The following is a 20,553-nucleotide window of genomic DNA, read 5'->3' as shown; positions in this document are numbered from 1 at the left end:
TGCAACAATAATATAGTCAGTGGAAATTGTTTACCCTCACTGTCAAATCCTCTATACATGTTAAAAACCTTCTAAGCATCAACCCTTTAAGTTCCCTGGAATATATCATTGGTATGTGTAATTTACCCGTCATCGTTTAACTCCAACAAGCTTACACATTTTCACCCCTCTACACCACAGCCTTCATCCTCAACCAATATGTAATCCCTCAACATGCCAGATATTTAACCAGGCTTTCTTTGGCAGCATTAGCTCATTGCATTTTACTCCTTTAATATTTTCTGTCCTAATCCATGGTTACGTCTCTTCATTCCTAGTATTTTGACTCCCCCCCCCCCGCCAACAATTTCAAGGGCACTTTTTTAAATTCCTTTTAGTCCCAAATTGAATCTTAACATTTAGAAACATAGAAAATAGGTGCAGGAGGCCATTCGGCCTTACGAACCAGCACCGCCATTCATTGTGATCATGGCTGATCCTTCCCTATCAATAACCCATGCCTATCAATAACCCATGCCTTCTCCCCATATCCCTTGATTCCACTAGCCCCTAGAGCTCTATCTAACTCTCTCTTAAATCCATCCAGTGACTTGGCCTCCACTGCCCTCTGTGGCAGGGAATTCCATAAATTCACAACTCTCTGGGTGAAAACGTTTTTTTGTCATCTCAGTCTTAAATGACCTCCCCTTTATTCTAAGACTGTGGCCACTGGTTGTGGACTCGCCCAACATTGGGAACATTTTTCCTGCATCTAGCTTGTCCAGTTGTTTTATAATTTTATATGTTCCTATAAGACACCCCTCATCCTTCTAAACTCCAGTGTATACAAGCCTAGTCTTTTCAATCTTTCCTCATATGACAGTCTCGCCATCCCAGGGATCAATCTCGTGAACCTACGCTGCACTGCCTCAATCATAAGGATGTCCTTCCTCAAATTAGGAGATCCAAACTGTACACAATATTCCAGATGTGGTCTCACCAGAGCCCTATACAACTGCAGAAGAACCTCTTTACTCCTATACTGAAATCCTCTTGTTATGAAGGCCAACATCCCATTAGCTTTCTTCACTGCCTGCTGTACCTGCACGCCAACCTTCAGTGACCGGTGTACAAGGACACCCAGGTGTCGCTGTACCTCCCCCTTACCTAACCTAACCCCATTGAGATAATAATCTGTCCCCTTGTTTTTGCCGCCAAAGTGGATAACCTCACATTTATCTATATTATACTGCATCTGCCCACTCACTCAACCTGGCCAGGTCACCCTGCAACCTCCTAACATCCTCTTCACAGTTCACCGAGCTTTGTGTCATCTGCAAACTTGCTAGTGTTGCTCCTAATTCCCTCTTCCAAATCATTAATATATATGGTAAACAGTTGCGGCCCCAACACCGAGCCCTGCGGCACTCCACTCGCCACTGCCTGCTATTCTGAAAAGGACCCGTTCACTCCTACTCTTTGCTTCCGGTCTGCCAACCAATTTTCTATCCATGTCAACACCCTACCCCCAAATACCATGTGCTCTAATTTTAGTCACCCGTCTCCCGTGCGGGACCTTATCAAAGGCTTTCTGAAAGTCTAGATACACTACATCCACTGGCACCCCTTTATCCATTTTACTTGTCACATCCTCAAAAAATTCCAGAAGATTAGTCAAGCATGATTTCCCTTTCATAAATCCATGTTGACTTGGATTAATCCTTTTACTGCTATCCAAATACCCCATTATTACCTCTTTAATAATTAACTCCAGCATCTTTCCCACCACCAAAGTCAGGCTAACTGGTCTGTAATTCCTTGTTTTCTCTCCCTTTCCTTTCTTGAAAAGTGGGATAACATTAGCTATCCTCCAATCCACAGGAACTGATCCCGAATCTATTGAACATTGGAAAATGATCACCAATGCGTCCACTATTTCTAGAGCCACCTCCCTGAGGACCCTGGGATGCAGACCATCAGGCCCAGGGGATTTATCATCCCTCAGTCCCATTAGCCTACCCAATATTATTTTTCCTCTAATGAAAATTTCTTTCAGTTCCTCTACACCCTTAGATCCTCTGTCCTCCAGTACATCTGGGAGATTGTTTGTGTCTTCCTTAGTGAAGACAGATCCGAAGTACCTATTCAACTCTTCTGCCATTTCCTTGTTGCCCATAATAATTTCACCCGTGTCTGCCTTTAAGGGACCCACATTTGACTTTGCTACTCTTTTTCCCTTAACATATCTAAAGAAGCTTTTACTGTCCTTCTTTATATTCTTGGCCAGCTTCCCTTTGTACTTCATCTTTTCAGCCCGTATTGCCCGTTTTGTGTCCTTCTGTTGTCATATGAAAGTTTCCCAATCCTCTGGCTTCCGGCTACTCTTTGCTGTGTTACATATCTTTTCTTTTAGTTTTATTCTATGCCTAACTTCACTTGTCAGCCACGGTTGCCTCCTACTCCCCTTAGAATCTTTCTTCCTTTTTGGAATGAAATGATCTTGTGTCTTCCGGATTATGCCCAGAAATTCCTGCCATTGCTGTTCCACCGTCATTCCTGCTAGGACCCCTTTCCAGTCTACCCTGGCCAGCTCCCCTCTCATGCCTTCATAGTCCCCTTTGTTCAACTGCATCACTGACACTTCCAATTTAACCTTCTCCTTCTCAAATTGCAGATTAAAACTTATCATATTATGATCACTACCTCTAAGCGGTTCCTTTACCTCGAGTTCTCTTATCATATCTGGTTCATTGGACAACACTAAATCCAGAATTGCCGTTTCTCTGGTCCATTACATAGCAATGTTACAAAATTTTGCGATTTAAAAAATCAAGTCTGTAATTTATCCCATCAGATAAAGCATAAAAAGAAGTTGAATTTGACACCTAATTCACTTTCATATCTCAAGTATTTAAAAAGTTATGGCCATTTTCATACTTGGAAATTAACATCTTGTTCCCTATTGATTTTCTATGGACATAACAAAAAAGCTGTGATCGTGTGCTGTCAAAAGGCCATAACCTTCTTAAAAATTAAGAGAACTGAATGAAATTTTCAGTTATCGTAGATTGAACCATTCTGAAACAAACATAAAATAATCTAACTTGGATGACCTGAAATTAAAGCTAGTTAGTTACCCAAGTGTAGCTAATTTCAAACTTCAATTACTAGATTTAAACATCTATCCATTTCTTAATAAATGATTAACGTTTTTAAATAGCCCAAGTGTCCAAATAATATTCATAAATAATTCACAATAAAACATGATTTTAAAATCTCATTTACATTAATTTATAGGCCAAATGGAAGGAATTTAGTGTTCAATTGCAGTAAATTAAAGTCCATTTTAAATCGGCTTTCTAGTGGGTCCCTGTGAACGCGCTGGTTTAGAACGTTCACATTGCGCTGGATTTGTGCCTCATATTCCCAGAAAAATACTGCGGGATATAAAGAGCACAAAATGAACTATTCGCTATAGAAAACTTTATATACAGGGTTCTTTTAATGTAAAAATAAGGTACATATCTTTAATTGTTTGCTTTATAAAACCCTGGGGCTGCGAGAGGTCGCGGGTTTATAGAGTGATTTTTAAACTACTATAACTATTATACAAGGCCATAAAAACTAATAATACCTTTTGCGACGGGGTCTTTTCAACGATTTTTCGTTAATGATTTACTAGGCTGAACATTTTCGATTGCAACAGCCTAGTAAAAATCGCGTTTTAATCCCGCCCCCTCTAAACAGTGCCAAAATCGCGCACACGGCCTGGGACAGATTCTCAACGACGATTCAGGTAGGTTTTGCAACATACCTACATTACAAGCTGCTCTAAGAATCTATCTCAGAGGCATTCTACAAACTCCTTTTCTTGGGGTCCTGAACCAACCTGATTTTCCCAGTCTACCTGCATACTGAAGTCCCCCGTCACCACAGTGGCATTACCTTTGTTACATGCCAGTTTTAACTCCTGCTGCAAATTACACCCTACATCCGGGCTACTATTTGGGGGTCTGTAGATAACACCAATTTGTGTCTTCTTGCCTTTACAATTCCTCTACCTCGTCAGTCCCTATGTCTTCCTTCGCAAGGGACTGTATTCCATCCCTCACCAGCAGCTACCCCCCCCTCCTCTGCCCACCTGCCTGTCCTTTCTATAGGATGTATAACCCTGAATATTAAGTTCCCAGGCCCAATCCTCTTGCAGCCACGTCTCAGTAATCCCCACAATGTCATATCTGCCAACCTCTAACTGAGCCTCAAGCTCATCTACTTTACTTCTTATACTCCGTGCATTCATATACAATACTTTTAATTCCTTACGCATCTCATCTTTCACATCGATCTGTTACACTTGGCCATACTCTCCTATCCCTTTGTGAGCTTCCTTTCCCGTTAATTCTGGGGTCATTAACTATCCCTTTACTCTCTTTCCCTTTAACTCTGTCCTCGACTATCCCATTTGACACCCCACTCCCCTTATTCAGTTTAAAACCACCCGTGTAGCAGTGGCAAACCTGCCTGCTAGAATGCTGGTCCCCCACCTTTTAAGATGCAATCTGTCCCTTTTGTACAGTTCCCCCTTACTCCAAAACAGATCCCAGTGGTCTAAGAATCTAAATCTCTGCCCCCTGCACCATTTACATATATCATAACCAATTTATCATTGTTCTCCCGAAGCAAGTCTGCAATTTTATCCAAATTGCCGAAAATGCTGCCCATCACCGAGGCATCACCAGATTAGAATGTCTCACTTTCCAAAGTACCATCTAAACAGGGTGAATTGTTGAGGCTCCAATAAATTTTCCTGTGGGGCACGGCTTATAAAAACACTGCCGTTATCCATAAACACTGATTTCAGTCATTCAGCCCATTTTCTAACCTAGTCAATTTCCCCTCAATTTAACTAATATTTTCTTTTACAAGTAATCAAATCTCATGCATACCACCACCCTGCCATTATGGCAGGCATCTCTTCAAAATAATAGCAGGGTCATTTGACATGGTTTACCCGAAACAAATTGATGCCAGCGCTGAAAACAGGAGGCTTCCTGTAATTCTATCTTAATATATTTTACTAATCTCCTGACATCAAGTTTTATGCCTTTTCCATTTCACATTCATATTCAACTGCAGATTAATATGCAGAAGTTCTGCAACTGTTCAAAAATCAGGTAGGCATGCCAGCCCCAAAGTGCTTTAAGGCATGGAGTTCACAAAATCCATATAGCACAGCCCAACTATGCTGGAATTCAGGAAGAATGCTAAAGGCCGGTATAAGCATATTTGTAAAAACTGGAGGTTGGAAGGACGCAGGGAGCGTGGAATCTGGCCAACAGTGCAACCAAATTTCATGTTCATGGAGGAAATGAGTGAGCAGGTGAACTTAAACTATCAGTTCAGTAAACAGCAGTCAGCACAGATTTGGAAGTTCCCATTTCACCAACCAACAATATTTTGGAATATTTTAAGAATGTGATCTAAGATCATAAGGAATAGGAGTTGAATTAGGCCATTCAGCCCATCGAGTCTACTCCGCCAATCAATCATGGCTGATCTATCTCTCCATCCTAACCCCATACTCCTGCCTTTTCCCCATAACATCTGACACCTGTACTATCAAGAATCTATCTATCTCTGCCTTAAAAATATCCATTGACTTGGCCTCCACAGCCTTCTGTGGCAAAGAATTTCACAGATTCACCACCTTCTGACTAAAGAAATTTCTCCTCGTCTTCTTCCTAAAAGAACGGCCTTTAATTCTGAGGCGATGACTTCTAGTCCTAGACTCTCCCACTAGAGGAAACATCCCTTGCACATCCACACAATCCAAGCCTTTTACTATTCTGTATGTTTCAATTAGGTCCTTCCTCATTCTTCTAAATTCCAGCGAGTGCAGGCCCAGTGCTGACAAAAGCTCATCATAGGTTAACCTAATCATTCCTCATATCTTAAATTAATTTTGGTGTGCTCTGAAGCATGGTACTTAAACCCCAAATAACTTTCACAAGATGTCTGAAGGATACAGAACAGGTAATTGTTCATGGATTTAGATTAATGTGGTAGGGGGTAAAGAAGAGCGAATCACCATGTCAGGAGCCTGCGATGCTAAACTTGGGAACTATTACTGTATTATTGTAAAATCAGAAATTCAATGCAGGATTTAAAAAAAAGTTATTATTTAAAAAAATTATTAGGAGGGATCGTAAATTTGGTGGAACCAGATTAAACAAATAACCTCTGAAGAAATATGACTGGTCCAAATTATTGCACATGTAATAACTGGGAAACAGACGAACTCATGAATAAATAATGCTGGAAGATCAGGATGAAGTTGAACAAGGTCTTGGAACGTGGGTGTTTAATATGATCAAACAAAGAGCAACAATCAAAGTGTCTAATTCTGTTACATTGCAACAGAGGGAGAGGAAAGCATGTATCATGTTGGTATCTGACAGGTCCATTTCCATTTCTTGATCAACCAGTCTTTTTATACAGAAACAAGGAAAGTTGTTGAAGTGATGGAAGCAATGTGAGAAGAGCATCAAGGCTAATCTGCACAAGTCTGAGGAACAGGAAAAGGGTACAGAGACTGACATGTTAGTTTTGTACGGTGGCATTTTGGAGATGATCTTATTCAAGTAAGCACATTGAGTTAAAAATCTAAATATTTTAAATGTAATCACAAATAGATTTAAATATGAATGACAATTATGACTGAAAGAGTTATTAATAGCAAGTGAAGGCATGAATATGTGAAATTTGAAATTAATGAATGAAACTTTCTCTCTGAACTTCCTTCTCTGTAAAATGAAATTCATTTCAGTATGGATATCCAAACTTTAAGGGACAAATCTACAATTTTCTGTAGTTCTCTAAGCACCCTGCAAGAAAAACAATGTTTTCTAATTTTTAATTGTACGATATTCGAAAGTCTGCCTAAAGTATTGGTGTGGGGCAAAATTACTATTCAAGCCCAGAGGATCTGTGCTGTAAATTAACCCTTTGTGTAACCCTGCACATGTATTTCATCTTAAACTTGGGAGCCCATTGCTTCATCTTGTTAACCTATATAATTGACCAAATCCACAGCATTTTTTAAATTTAGCAAATAAATAATGAATAGATACTAGTGTGAAATCTTAAAAAATAAATCAATAAATTTCATACCAAATGGACGCTTTGTAAGACTAAGGCAGGACAGGTGATATGCCTTTGAACAAACTTTCCTGTCACAGAGCACAAGTTCTCCTCCGTCTCTGCAGCGGAAGCATTCATCCTCGTGTGCTTTTTTCCCTTCATTCTTTGATTTGCGTTTTCGTATTTTCTTTTTCCGCCTTTTTCCTTTATCATCTGAACCATTGCTTGCACTCTAAAATTACAATTAAAAGTAAATGGTTAGCTTAGTGTGCTTATTTTTTGTACATAAAATTCAGAACAGCAAGAAACAGCCAGTTTTAAACTGCGTCAGCAGTACAGAATGTGAGAACTGATTATTTAACATCATTTACCACGTCAGGATTTCACAACGATGCATTTCTATCAAATCTTTATTTATGACTTCTGGGTAGAAAACAAACCAAAAATCTTTACCGGATATGCTAGATCCATGGCCTAATTTGTTTTAATAAACATGAGATTAGAAAAGTGGATAAAGGAATGGCAAATGGAATTTAATTCAGACAAGTGGGAATTTATATATTTTGGAAAATTAAACCAGAAGAGGAGCTGCACACTAAATGACAGGTCCCTAGGAAATGATAGAACAGAGTTGTAGGGGTTCAAGTACGTACTTCTCTAAAAGTGGCAACGCAGGTTGACAAGGTTACCTTCACCAGATAGGTACTAAGTACAAGAGTTGGGATATTATGCACAGCTGTATAGGATGTTGGAAGAACAGCACCTATGATATTTGACACAATTCTGGTTACCATACTGTAGGAAGGATGTGACCAAGCTACAGAATGTGCAGAAATGATTCACAAGAATGCAGCTGGAACTGGATATAAGGAGAGATTGAATAAACTGGGATTTCCCAGGAGCAAAGGCAGCTGGAGTGACCTTCGTGAGGTTTATTAAACCCTGATGGGGGCATAGATAAGGTGAATGTTCAGTCTTTTTCTCACAGTAGGGGAGTCTAAAATTGGAGGGTGTAAATTTAAGATGAGATGGGAAAGATGAAACAAGATCTGAGTGGCGGGCTTTCACATAGAGGGTGTGGGTATATGCAACATGATACCAGAGGAAGTGGAGGAGGCAGGTATAACTGCAACATTTAAAAATGGTCGTGGAAATGGAAGGTTTGCAGGGATATGGGCCAAATGCAGACAAATGGCACTAGCTGAGGGAGGCATCTTGGTCAGCATGGATTAGTTGGGCAAAAAACCCGTTCCATGCTATACAACTCTATGACTAAATTTCAAGGTGAGCAAAATTGATAAATTCCTTCAAAACTAACACCCTCTCACTGTTACGAGATACTTGTGACACAATGCATTGGCAGGGTAATGCAAGCAAGTTTATAGTATTCAGCTGGCCAGTTTCATTAAACTAGACAGAAGTCACAAATGGTCCTCTGAATGGAGTAATGCATTTCCATATTGAGTACTTCACTAATACCTCCAAAAGGGGAGGAAGTACTCATAAAACAATGAAATCACATCTTCCTCCAATAGTTATAATTTCTCGAAAGTTAATGAAATTTCCAGCAAATTATATTTTTTAAAAGTCAAACTGCGAGATCACAAAGTACGAAAAAAAGTCTTGAAATCCAGTGCTACATTAATCAAATCAATATCAGAGACCAGTGATTTAAATTAAAAAACATAATTTGCAAATTATTGATTTAATCCTATATTAATTAAAGAAAGGGATATTTTGTTCAACAAATCTATTATGATATGAGGTTATATGAGGTATTGAAGCAATTGATTGGTGGGGTGAGGATTGGTGAGTGGGTAAGGGCCAAAAATTAATGTAAGAGTTTATTCAGGTTTTTACAAATTAAATGCCATGCAAAATGGCTAATGCAGTTACACCAAATAATAGAGTGATATACAAGGATGAATTGGGAATTGTCTAATAATTAGAAGTTAGACCAAGTCAACAATCCATTTTTGTGCGGTCATTTCTGTAAATTAGTGGAGCGTGACAAGGATTGTGCCTGCATACCTGCACCTGTCAGCAAGAAACGGGCCAAGTGTTATGCATCTAAATTTAGATAACTAGACCAAGTGCGGACCCGTTGGGCCCTGTCCCCAACGCAATATTCCACCACTCACCCATAGCCCCCAACTGCTCAGGCGCGGCTGAAGGGGTTCCGTTGCGACGCCAGAGATCCCCGTTAAGACGCGATTCACGGCAACCCTCCTCCAACTGCGCAGACGGCAAGTGGGAGCGCGACTGCGACGTTTTAAAAGTTTAAAATGGCAATAACTTGTGATAAGAGTAATCACAATAAGATCAATGTGAAGGCATTTCACTCCCCCTCATTCAAATTAGTCCCCCTATGCCCCTCCTCCATTATATGCATCCCTGTCACCACCCCGTCCTCTGCCCACCCCCCATCCCCCAACTGCTCTCTGAAGGGGTTCCGTTGCCCCCAGAGATCCCCTCCGATCCATTATTTGCCAGGCTTCTCTTCCTCCCAATAACTTTCCCCAACCCTCAGTCAGTCCCCTATGCCCCTCTCCCTTTCCTACCCACCCTCCTCTCTCTAGCCCCCCCCCCCCCCCCTCACCTCCCTCACCCTTCTTCCCATCCCTCCCTCAGTCACCCTCCCCCCTCCCCTACCCCCCCCCTCCTCTCCCTCCCCCCCCTCTCCTCCTAATCCTCCCACTCTCCCTCCTCATCTCCCCAGGATCTCGATGTAAACCACCACCGGCCCCGTTTTGTCCACCATGTCAGCGATGAAGTTGTACTTAAGGCGGGGGCTGTGGGGGGAGGTGATGGGCCGAGCGGCCTGGAGCCGGGGAGGGAGAGGCCGCGGCCTAGTACTTGCCCCGGGTCCCGCTCCTCTCCATCCCGCGGGCCAGCAGCAGCAGCGTCTCCGCCCCCAAACGTGGCCTCTCCCCGCAGCACGGATACCGGGCCCACTGCGCACGCGCGGGGCTGACGGGCCTCAACGAACCGCGCAAGCGCAGCCGGCAAGTAGGAGCGCTGTTTTAAGTCAATAACTTGTAAAATATATCTTTCTGCACATCCCAGGACAATGGTGGGCCAAAAATTGTAACGCTATTGTGTACCGTTTTCGGAGTTCCCAGAACACACACACAATATGAGAGCTTTAGTAAAATACATATACTAGACCAAGTGGGACCCGTTGGGTCCCTGTCATACGGGAGACCTGGTCCCCCAACGCAACCTGTTCACCCAACGCAATATTCGACCACTCAACCATGTGGAGAAACATGAAATGTTATTCTGCTTAGGTGGGAAAAACAGGAAATCAGAATGGTTTTAAATTGTGTGATTGCAGATGTTGCTGTATTCATAGGACAACTAGGCATATTTTTATACATTTGTCAAAGAAGTTTAAAACTACCCTCCATCATGCAACGATAACAGCAAAGGCCATGTCATTCTTCAGTTCAAAATGATTTGACTAATTATTTTGGGGTATGATGAAAACACAACTGGAAAAACCATGTGCATTTCCAATCTCTTTTAACCCAAATTGCACTGAGTTCACATAAATCAAGTCATTGGCCAAATGTACCATTATCTGTGTTGCTTTTGCATGTTTTAATCCTGGATAAAATGATTCTCACCTTGGGTCTGACCCCGAGGAATCCACTGCAGTTTGGTGCCCCGCATTTGCAAATAGTCTTCTCATTGCCAAGGCAATCAAGATTATAATTAAAGGTGAGTTCAGTCCCTATGGGATAAAAGTAAGAGTCATCTTAAGATATATTGATTTTAGTGTTAGCATTATTGTATCAGAACACACACACACATTTTAAATGGCCCATAAGTAAATGTAAATGAGTTGGTGGGTAAGTTTAGGACACTGAAGCAGGCTGTCAGAAGATGTGGATTTGCTGCAGAAATGGGCGTCAAAATGGCAGATGGAGTTTAATCCAAGCAAATGTAAGGTGTTGCACTTTGATAGGTTACAGGAGAGAGTATGCAGTTAATGGCAAGACCCTTAACAGCATTTATCTGCAAGGGGATCCTGGAGTCTAAGTTCATAGCTCACTGAAGGTGGCAGCATTAATAGATAAAGTGGTGAAGAAGGCATATGATATGCTTGCCTTCATTGCTATGGGCATTGAATACAAGAGTCAGGGAGTATTGATGCAACTGCATAGGACTTTGGTTAGACTGCATTCAGAGTCTTTAGTGTAGTTCTGGTCACCATATTACAGGAAAGAGGTGTAGGAAGGAACTGAAGATGCTGGTTCATATCAAAGATAGATACAAAATGCTGGAGTAGCTCAGAGGGTCAGGCAGCATCTCTGGGGAAAAAGAGAACATCACCACATTTTTTTAGGCAAGCTGGATAAATTATTCCTGGAGGAAGGTGTAAATGGATGCAATGATTGGGTTAGATGGACAAGGGGCAATGTGCGAGACATCCTTGTGTGGAGAATAAATGCCAAGAGAGATCATTCAGTGGCCTGTTTCTGTATTGCAGATTCCAGTTCTTCCTGTGCATTTGTTTTGATGAGCCAGAGCTGCCAAGTTTTGTCAGAGCATTTCAGCATTCCAGCACCCGGAAAACAGTATTTTTCTGAGGAAATCAATATTTTTATGTGGTGCCATTTTGCTGAAAAAAATGTTTTTTTATAAATGTGCGGTCATACCCATGTAAGAGTACAAGAATGCATAACTTTGCTACCAATTGACGTCTTGTATGCATCTTACTTGATAGTGCATTCATTGTCATCTCTTTGTATACTGCTGTTTGAACGGCGACTTCCCGCTTTTAGCATCAGATGATGATGTAGAAGCCATTTTGGAAGCCTCCCTCCCTCCCTCGCTCCCTCTCTCTCTCCCTCCCTTCCTCTCTCCTTCCTTTTTTCTCCCTCCCTTTCTTATTCCATCCCTCTCTCCCCCTTGAGCCCACCCACCGTTCTGTAAAATAAAGGCCAATCCCAATGTAACTGCAATCCCACTGGTAACCTTTCACCATTAGGCTTATCCAGAATTCTACCACTGCCTGAAAAATAATCAAAGGCTCAAAGAGAATTCCAAAGACTCATTGTTATATGAGAATTTTCATGAACATTCTGTGACCCATAGCGCTATGTGTAAAGCCCATAGCACTCCAGCCGGTAGCACTATATTTCGAACCCATATGCAAGGAACCGGATTTGATAAAGGACCTCGAAGTTAATGAGCCATTAGGAGGAAGTGATGGTCAGGTACAATTGGAGAGGGAGAAGGGTAGATCAGAGGTGTCACAGTGTTACAGTTGAATAAAGGGGACTATGGGGCCATGAGGGAGGAGCTGGCCAAAGTTGACTGGAAAGATACACTAGCAGGGATGACAATGGAACAAAAATGGCAGGTATTTCTAGGAATAATACAGAAAGTGCAGGATCAGTTCATTCCTAGGAGGAAGAAAGATTCCAAGGGGAGTAAGGAGCGACCGTGGCTGACAAGGGACGTCAGGGACAGTATAAAAATAAAAGCGAAGAAGTACAACGTAGCAAAGATGAGCGGGAAGCAAGAGGATTGGGTAATGTTTAAAGAGCAACAGAAGATAACTAAAAAGACAATACGGGGAGAAAAGATGAGGTACGAAGGCAAGCTAGCCAAGAATATAAAGGAGGATAGTAAAAGCTTTTTTAGGTATGTGAAGAGAAAAAAATTAGTTAAGACCAAAGTTGGACCCTTGATGACCGAAAAAGGTGAATTTATTATGGGGAATAAGGAAATGGCAGATGAGTTGAACAGGTACTTTGGATCCGTCTTCTCTGAGGACACAAACAATCTTCCTGATATAGTAGTGGCCAGAGGACCTGTGGTGACAGAGTAACTGAAGGAAATCCACATTAGGCAGGAAATAGTGTTGGATAGACTGATGGGGACTGAAGGCTGATAAATCCCCAGGGCCTGATGGTTTGCATCCCAGGGTACTTAAGGAAGTGGCTCTAGAAATTGTGGATGCATTGGTGATAATTTTCCAATGTTCTATAGACTCAGGATCAGTTCCTGTGGATTGGAGGGTAGCTAATGTTATCCCACTTTTTAAGAAAGGCGGGAGAGAGAAAACAGGGAATTATAGACCAGTTAGCCTGACATCAGTGGTGGGGAAGATGCTGGAGTCAATTATAAAAGATGAAATAGCCGCACATTTGGATAGCAGTAACAGGATCGGTCCGAGTCAGCATGGATTTACGAACGGGAAATCATGGTTGACTAATCTTCTGGAATTTTTTTAAGATCTAACTAGGAAAATGGACAAGGGAGAGCCAGTGGATGTAGTGTACCTGGACTTTCAGAAAGTATTTGATAAGGTCCCACATAGGAGATTAGTGGGCAAAATTAGGGCACATGGTATTGGGGATAGAGTGCTGACATGGATAGAAAATTGGTTGGCAGACAGGAAACAAAGAGTAGGGATTAACGGGTCCCTTTCAGAATGGCAGGCAGTGACTAGTGGGGTGCCGCAAGGCTCGGTGCTGGGACCGCAGCTATTTACAATAGACATCAACGATTTGGATGAAGGGATTCAAAGTAACATTAGCAAATTTGCAGATGACACAAAGCTGGGTGGCAGTGTGAACTGTGAGGAGGATGCTATGAGAATGCAGGGCGACTTGGACAGATTGGGGGAGTGGGCAGATGCATGACAGATGAAGTTTAATGCGGATAAATGTGAGGTTATCCACTTTGGTAGCAAAAACAGGAAGGCAGATTACTATCTAAGTTGGCGTCAAGTTGGGAAAAGGAGAAATATAACAAGATCTGGGGGTCCTTGTTCATCAGTCTATGAAAGTAAACATGCAGGTACAGCAGGCAGTGAAGAAAGCAAATGGCATGTTGGCCTTTTTAAGAAGAGGAGTCGAATATAGGAGTAAAGAGGTCCTTCTGTAGTTGTGAGACCACACCAGGAATATTGTGTGCAGTTTTGGTCCCCTAATTTGAGGAAGGACATTCTTGCTATTGAGGGAGTGCAGCGTTGGTTTACAAGGTTAATTCCCGGGATGGCGGGACTGTCATATGCTGAGAGAATGGAGCGGCTGGGCTTGTACACTCTGGAGTTTTAGAAGGATGAGAGGGTATCTTATTGAAACGTATAAGATTGTTAAGGGTTTGGACACATTAAGAGGCAGGAAACATGTTGGGGGAGTCCAGAACCAGGGGCCACAGTTTAAGAATAAGGGATTAGCCATTTAGAACAGAGACGAGGAAACACTTTTTCTCGAGGTGTGAGTCTGTGGAATTCTCTGCCTCAGAGGGCGGTGGAGGCAGGTTCTCTGGATGCTTTCAAGAGAGAGCTAGATAGGGCTCTTAAAGATAGCGAATTCAGGGGATATGGGGAGAAGGCAGGAACGGGGTATTGATTGGGGATGATAGCCATGATCATATTGAATGGCGGTGCTGGCTCGAAGGGCCGAATCGCCTATTTCTGCACCTTTTGTCTATTGCAGCTGACAGGTCTTTGTTTATATTCCCACTCGTTAAACTGACAGCGCTCTGTTTAAACCTGGACCAGGACAGGCAGCGACTCTGGAGAGAAGGAACGGGTGATGTTTCTGGTCGTGAGCCTTCTTCTGACTGAACTGAACTCCGTATTTAAAATCCGTATTTAACAACACAAAATTGTACATCAGTATTCTTATCGCATTTCCGTACAAAATACGGAAAATACTTGGCAGCTCTGATGAGCCCAAGGCTAAAAAAGACTTGTCACAAATCTGGCATGGCTTCTTGGGTTTACATCAACAATCTCCATTACCTGCTGGGATATCACAGAGAGAAAACAACCCAACTCGAGTATCTCCATTCACTGTCCACTTTTGTGTTTCACAATTAGGTTGGCAACTATGGTTCATGAAACGGCAATAATTCCCTTTCGGTCCAGCATCAATTATTCGATCCTGAAATAAACAATGGAGTTACATTAATAAATTTGTTGTAACAGTTAGAGTCACAGTCATACAGCGTAGAAACAGGCCATTAATCCCAACTTGCCCACAACGACCAACATGTCCCATCTACACTAGTCCCACTTGCCTGCGTTTGGCCCATATCCCTCCAAACCAGTCCTATCATTGTACCTGTCTAATTGTTTCTTAAACATTGCAATGGTCCCTATCTCAACCACCTCCTCTGGCAGTTCGTTCCATACACCCACCACCCTTTGAGTGAATAAATGTAAGTTATAGTACACTTGAGAGAAAGTTGGTTTATTTTGAAAAGCAGGGGTGTGTCCTGGGCAGTAATTAACCCTGAAACAGGATCACTAAAATAGTGTCTAAAAAAGGGTCCTAATCTGTAATGTCATCTACCCATGTTCTCCAGGGATGCTGCTTGACCTGCTGAGTTACTCCAGCACTTTGTGTCCTTTTGTGTTTTAACTAGCATCCACAGTTTTGTTTCTACCTCTATACTATGTATTGTGATTTATTTCATTTATATCATGAGATTGCTAAGTTTTCTGTCATTACCATAAAGCATATCCGAGGTCAAGAAAAGTGCTTTATACGCAAGAACATTCTGTGAGTGCTAAAAACAAAATTATTGGAGGAACTCAGTGGGTCAGGCAGCATTTGTGGTAGGAATGAACAGATGACATTTCAAGGAGGCACCCTTCTTGAGATTGAGGGAGTAAAAAGACGGCTGAAAAAGAGGTGGGGATGCGGGTGCCTGGCAGATAGATGAAGATAATGACGAAGGCTGGAGATCCAAAGGAGACGAAAGGGTGTCACATAAGGAATGGAGTGATACAAAGCTGGGGGGGGAGGGATATAGATGAGAGGGATGTGGGAACAAGGTGATGGGTGGGGTGGGAAATGAGCGTACAGAGGAGGAGAAAGGAGTAGGCTGATCGGGATGGTGGGAAAAATGTGTACACACCAGGGAGCGGGGCATATTACGAATTAGGAGAATTTAACGTTCACATCGTTGATATAGAGACTACCCAAGCAGAATATAAGGTGCTGCCCTTCCAGTTCGCATGTGGCCTCTGGTAGAAAGGTCAATAAGGGAGTGGGAAGGAAAGTTAAAATAGTTAGCATTCTGGAACTCCAGCAGGCCTTATCTGAGAACGTGTTTGGCAAAAAGTGTCTACTTTTGGTCTCGCTGGTGTAGAAGCCACAACGGGAGCACCAAATGCACTAGTTGAGGTTGGAAGAGGTCCCAGTGAACCTCGGTTTCACCGGAAAGGGCTGCAGATATCATTGAATGGAATGGTGTAGTGGTATAGGGACAGGTGTTAAATCTCATGTGATGACAGGGGTAAGCGCTTGGCTGAGCTGGCTGCCTTCTGGCAATACAATGGCATCATTAGAATAACATCACCACAACTTGGGTGGTTGCAGTGCTGTCTGTATGGAACTGTCTGTCTATATGGAGTTTGTTCGTTCTCCTTGCGACCATGTGGGTTTTCTCTAGGTGGTCCGAATTCCACCCACACGCCAAAGATGTAAAGGTTTGGAGGTTAATTGGTTTTGGTAAAAATTGTAAATTGTCCCTGGTGTGTAGGATAGCGTACGGAGTGATCACTGGTCGGTGTGGACTCGGTGAGTCGAAGGGCCTGTTTCCGTGCTGTATCTCTAAGGTCTAAAGTAACACTCAACAGATCATTATCACAGGTAGAAAAAATGATGGAGAAACTCAGCGGGTGAGGCAACATCTATGGAGCGAAGGAAATAGGCAACGTTTCGGGTCAAAACCCTTCTTCAGACTGATGTGTAGGAGGGGGGTGGGAGGAGGAAGAAAGGAAGAGGTGGAGCCAGAGGGCTGAGGGAGAGCTGAGAAGGGGAGGAGAGAGTAAGGACTACCTGAAATTAGAGAAGTCAATGTTCATACCGCTCGGGTGCAAACTGGCCTGTCAGCCCACCGAGTCTGTGCCGATCAGTGGTCCCATACACTAGCACTATTCTACACACCGGGGACAATTTTCAATATTTTACTGAAGCCAAGTCAACTAAAAATCTGTAGGCCTTTGGAGTATGGGAGGAAACCAGACCACCCGATGAAAACCCACATGGTCACGGGGAGAATGTACAAACTCCGTACTGACAGCACCCGTAGTCAGGCTTTAACCCAGTTCTGTGGAGCTGTAAGTTACCAACACTTCCGCTGCTGCGTCACTGCGCCACCCCCAAACTACACTTTAGTATCTAGTGATCATGGAAGGTGTTCAATAAATTCAAGTTTTCTTTTCCTTTTATTGTTATTGATTACCAGCATCAAGAATGTCTTGCACTGAAGAAAAATGTGATCATAGGGTTCACAAGTATACTCTTATTAAATCATCTTTTCTATATTTATAAGTCTGCAGATGACACAATAAATGGTGGTATGCAGGTGGAATTAGTCATGGGCTAAAGAATTGTATCAATCCAGGTAAGATGGATGGGCAGAGCATAGGTAAATGGAATTTATCTTGGTGATGCACTTTGGGAGGACGAATACAAATAGGAATACACAATGCATGGTGGTGTCCCAAGGAACATTGAGGAGTAGTTGGAATCTGGTGTACAAGTCTGAAGGTTGATAAGGTGATGATCAGGGCATGTGAGATAGGGAGAATATGGTACAAATGTATAAAACACTGCTTAGACCAGACCAGTTTTGTTTAATGGTCACAACACAATAGTTAAGATGAGAGTGCGCTTGCAGAGGAAATTCACCATGGATCATTTCATTTATGAAAAAGGGCTGGACAGCAGTTTGTTTTCCGTGGAGTGAGGAAGGTTGGGGGTGGGTGTCCCGATAGAAGTGGCCCGATAGTAGAACTTAAAGGGGCTCAGATAAGGCAGGTATTAGGAACTTTTCCCCTTTAGTAGACATATCTAAAACCAGATAGCATGGTTTAAAATTGTATCAGAGAGTACAATTTTAATCATCAACCATGATTGAATGGCGGAATAGACTTGATGGGCCAGATGGCTTAATTCTGCTCCTATCACTTATCTTATGAAAATAATGGACAAGAGGTGATCTGACAAGGAGTTTTTCCCATCTGGAGTGAGACTGGAATTTGGAACACACTGCCTAATGGAACTAATTCCATCACACTGCTGGAAAAGGCAAGTACTCTCACAATATTTTAACACTGCCTAGACAAGCACTTGAATTGCCATTGCAGACAAAGTACTTGACCAAGTGTTACAAAAACGATATTAATGTAGGTAAGCATTGTGGGCCAAAGAATGTGTTTCCACGTTGCCCGATCATGAATATGAGCACCTGCGTAATATGAAAATCACACCAAGCATTATCTTTTATTTTTGTTGGAACTTCAAAATTAGCCAGTTCACAAATGTAGAAGCATGAAAATATCTGGTCACTAACAAGTCTAATAATTGCATGTTTTAATTTAGGTGTTGTGATGTTGGGGGAATGACGCCGGGTTCTACAGTCACCAAACCAACGCTCACACTTGGGTGAACTCACATGATTTATTTTATTTACAATGGAAAGAGTTCAGGGCCACATTGGGGCACTGTTCCTCGCCGTCAGAGAGCATGTGCAGTGACATTGGCGATCTCAGGCTTGTCCCAGCAGCTTCGTCCTGGTCTTTGAAGGAGGCGGCGTGGCGATCTCAGGCTTCTTCCTGCGGTTCGCCCTTGTGTCAAGAGAGGTGGCTGACGGTACTGCTTTCGTCCTTGCACTTCAGCTTTGGGCTTGGAGAAGCGACGATGGTGGTCTGTGGATTAATCTAACGACCACTCTTTGTCTGTGTGTGTGTATATGTTGGTTCAGTCCATCATTGTCTGGGGCAGAAAGTGGTTCTGGGATCTCAAACTTACCCTGGCCACTCAGTCTTAGCCTCTGGTCGAAGCAGTGACTGACTATGGGTTATTTTCCAGCAGTTCAGTCTTAACCACACAGCGTTGGTGGTCCCGGGTCTGTCCCAGTAGCTCAGACATCCATGAACCTGTGACAGGTCTGGGGCAGCCTTCACTCTTTTTTCTTCCACGTTCCCTACTGCATCCGCTCTCATCCTCTCAGTCTCCTTCTCTGGCTCAAATGCCCGGGTTTTATAGAGTAGGCTGACCTGGTTCAGGTGGTCAATTAATAGCAGCCAATTGGACTCAGTTGTTACCAATGATGCTGGGGACTGGCCTTTACTAGCCAGTTCAAGCCAGTTAAATCAGAGCGACCTCCAAGGGAGAGGGTAGTGGCACACTGTAGAAAGCTATTCGATTCTCATAAACACAGAAAGATATCAAGACTGTAGTAATTAGAATTAAAAGCTTCCCGACTTTGAAATGTTGTAGCAATTTTGTTCCATGAAAATATAAAACGTCAAAATAGTTTTTCCTCCAAGATTCCATGAAAAACTCATTTTCATTTTGTTTGTAGGTAGCAAGGAAGTGTATGTAAGACTACACTTGTAACCTGTCACCTGGGTTCCCTCAAGAATGTCATATGCATAGAGTGATACAGTGTGGAAACAGGCCCTTCGGCCCAATTTGCCCAAACCAGCCAACATGTCCCAACCTCACTAGTCCCACCTGCCTGCGCTTAGTCTATATCCCTCCAAACCTGTCCGATCCATTTACCTGTCTAACTGTTTCTTAAAGATTGGGATAGTCCGTCTCAACTACCTCCTCTGCCTGCGCTTGATCCATACACCCACCAACCTTTGTGTGAAAAAGTTACCCCTCAGATTCCTATTAATTCTTGTCTCCTTCACTTGAACCCATGTCCTCTGGTCCTCAATGTCCTTTAGTCCTGGTAACTTCCTTGTAAATCTTCTCGGAACCCTTTCAAGCTTGACAATATCTTTCATATAACATGGTGCCCAGAACTGAACACAATAGTCGGTCTCACCAACCTCTTATAGAACTGCAACGTGACATCCCAATTTCTATACTCAATACTCTGACTGATGAAGGCAAATGTGCCAAAAGCCCTTTTGACCACCTTATCCACCTGTGACTCGGCCTTCAAGGAACCATGCACCTGCACTCCTAGATTCCTCTGCTCTACAACACTCCCCAGAGGCCTACCATTCACTGTGTAGATCCTGCCCTTGTTAGATGTCCCAAAATGCAACACCTCACATTTCTCTGCATTAAATTCCATCAACCATTCCTCAGCCCACCTGGCCAAACGATCAAGATCCTGCTGCAATCTTTCACAACCATCTTCACTATCTGCAAAACCACCGACTTCTGTATCATCAGCAAACTTGCCAATCTTGCTCTGCATGTTCTCATCCAAATCATTGATGTAGATGACAAACGGTAACAGGCCCAACACCGAACCCTGGGGCACACCACTAGTCACAGGCCTCCACTCCGAAAAGTAACCTCCCACCATCACCCTCTGCTGCCTTCCATGTTGCTTCCTAATGCACCATTGCAACAAGAAATATTGAGAAAATTGGTGGGCAATAATGTGGTCTTAATTGACACCACTTTTCAATGCGAGTTGTTCTATTAA

General features: G+C 42.7%; 1 protein-coding gene and 1 long non-coding RNA gene across 15 annotated transcripts in view; one reads left to right on the top strand and one right to left on the bottom strand.

Annotated features, from left to right (window-relative positions):
- Nucleotides 1-20,553, bottom strand: part of nsd2 (nuclear receptor binding SET domain protein 2) — a 99,574-nt gene that overhangs the window by 4,091 nt on the left and 74,930 nt on the right. For all 9 annotated transcript variants that reach the window (XM_055653761.1, XM_055653292.1, XM_055653212.1 and 6 more), the window contains 3 exons: nt 14,888-15,029; nt 10,749-10,855; nt 7,150-7,351 (listed from right to left, as the gene is read on the bottom strand). In XM_055653761.1, coding sequence (XP_055509736.1) covers nt 7,150-7,351; nt 10,749-10,855; nt 14,888-15,029 — 451 coding nt within the window. The remainder of the gene's footprint in view (nt 1-7,149; nt 7,352-10,748; nt 10,856-14,887; nt 15,030-20,553) is intronic.
- LOC129708393 (uncharacterized) overlaps nt 1-20,553 on the top strand; it is a 44,073-nt gene that overhangs the window by 14,649 nt on the left and 8,871 nt on the right. For 3 of the 6 annotated variants that reach the window (XR_008725366.1, XR_008725360.1, XR_008725359.1), the window contains exons 3-4: nt 6,478-6,620; nt 18,483-18,752. This is a non-coding gene — a long non-coding RNA (uncharacterized LOC129708393). Of the gene's footprint in view, nt 1-6,477; nt 6,621-17,437; nt 17,503-18,482; nt 20,547-20,553 lie in introns of those variants that run through there. The other 3 variants (XR_008725355.1, XR_008725340.1, XR_008725343.1) reach the window with 3 other exon arrangements.

The sequence above is a fragment of the Leucoraja erinacea genome, chromosome 1, assembly GCF_028641065.1.
Source record: "Leucoraja erinacea ecotype New England chromosome 1, Leri_hhj_1, whole genome shotgun sequence".
NCBI classification, from domain to species: Eukaryota; Metazoa; Chordata; class Chondrichthyes; order Rajiformes; family Rajidae; genus Leucoraja; species Leucoraja erinaceus.
The sequence above is the reverse complement of the archived record's forward strand: the minus strand, read 5'-3'. Positions and strand labels throughout refer to the sequence as shown.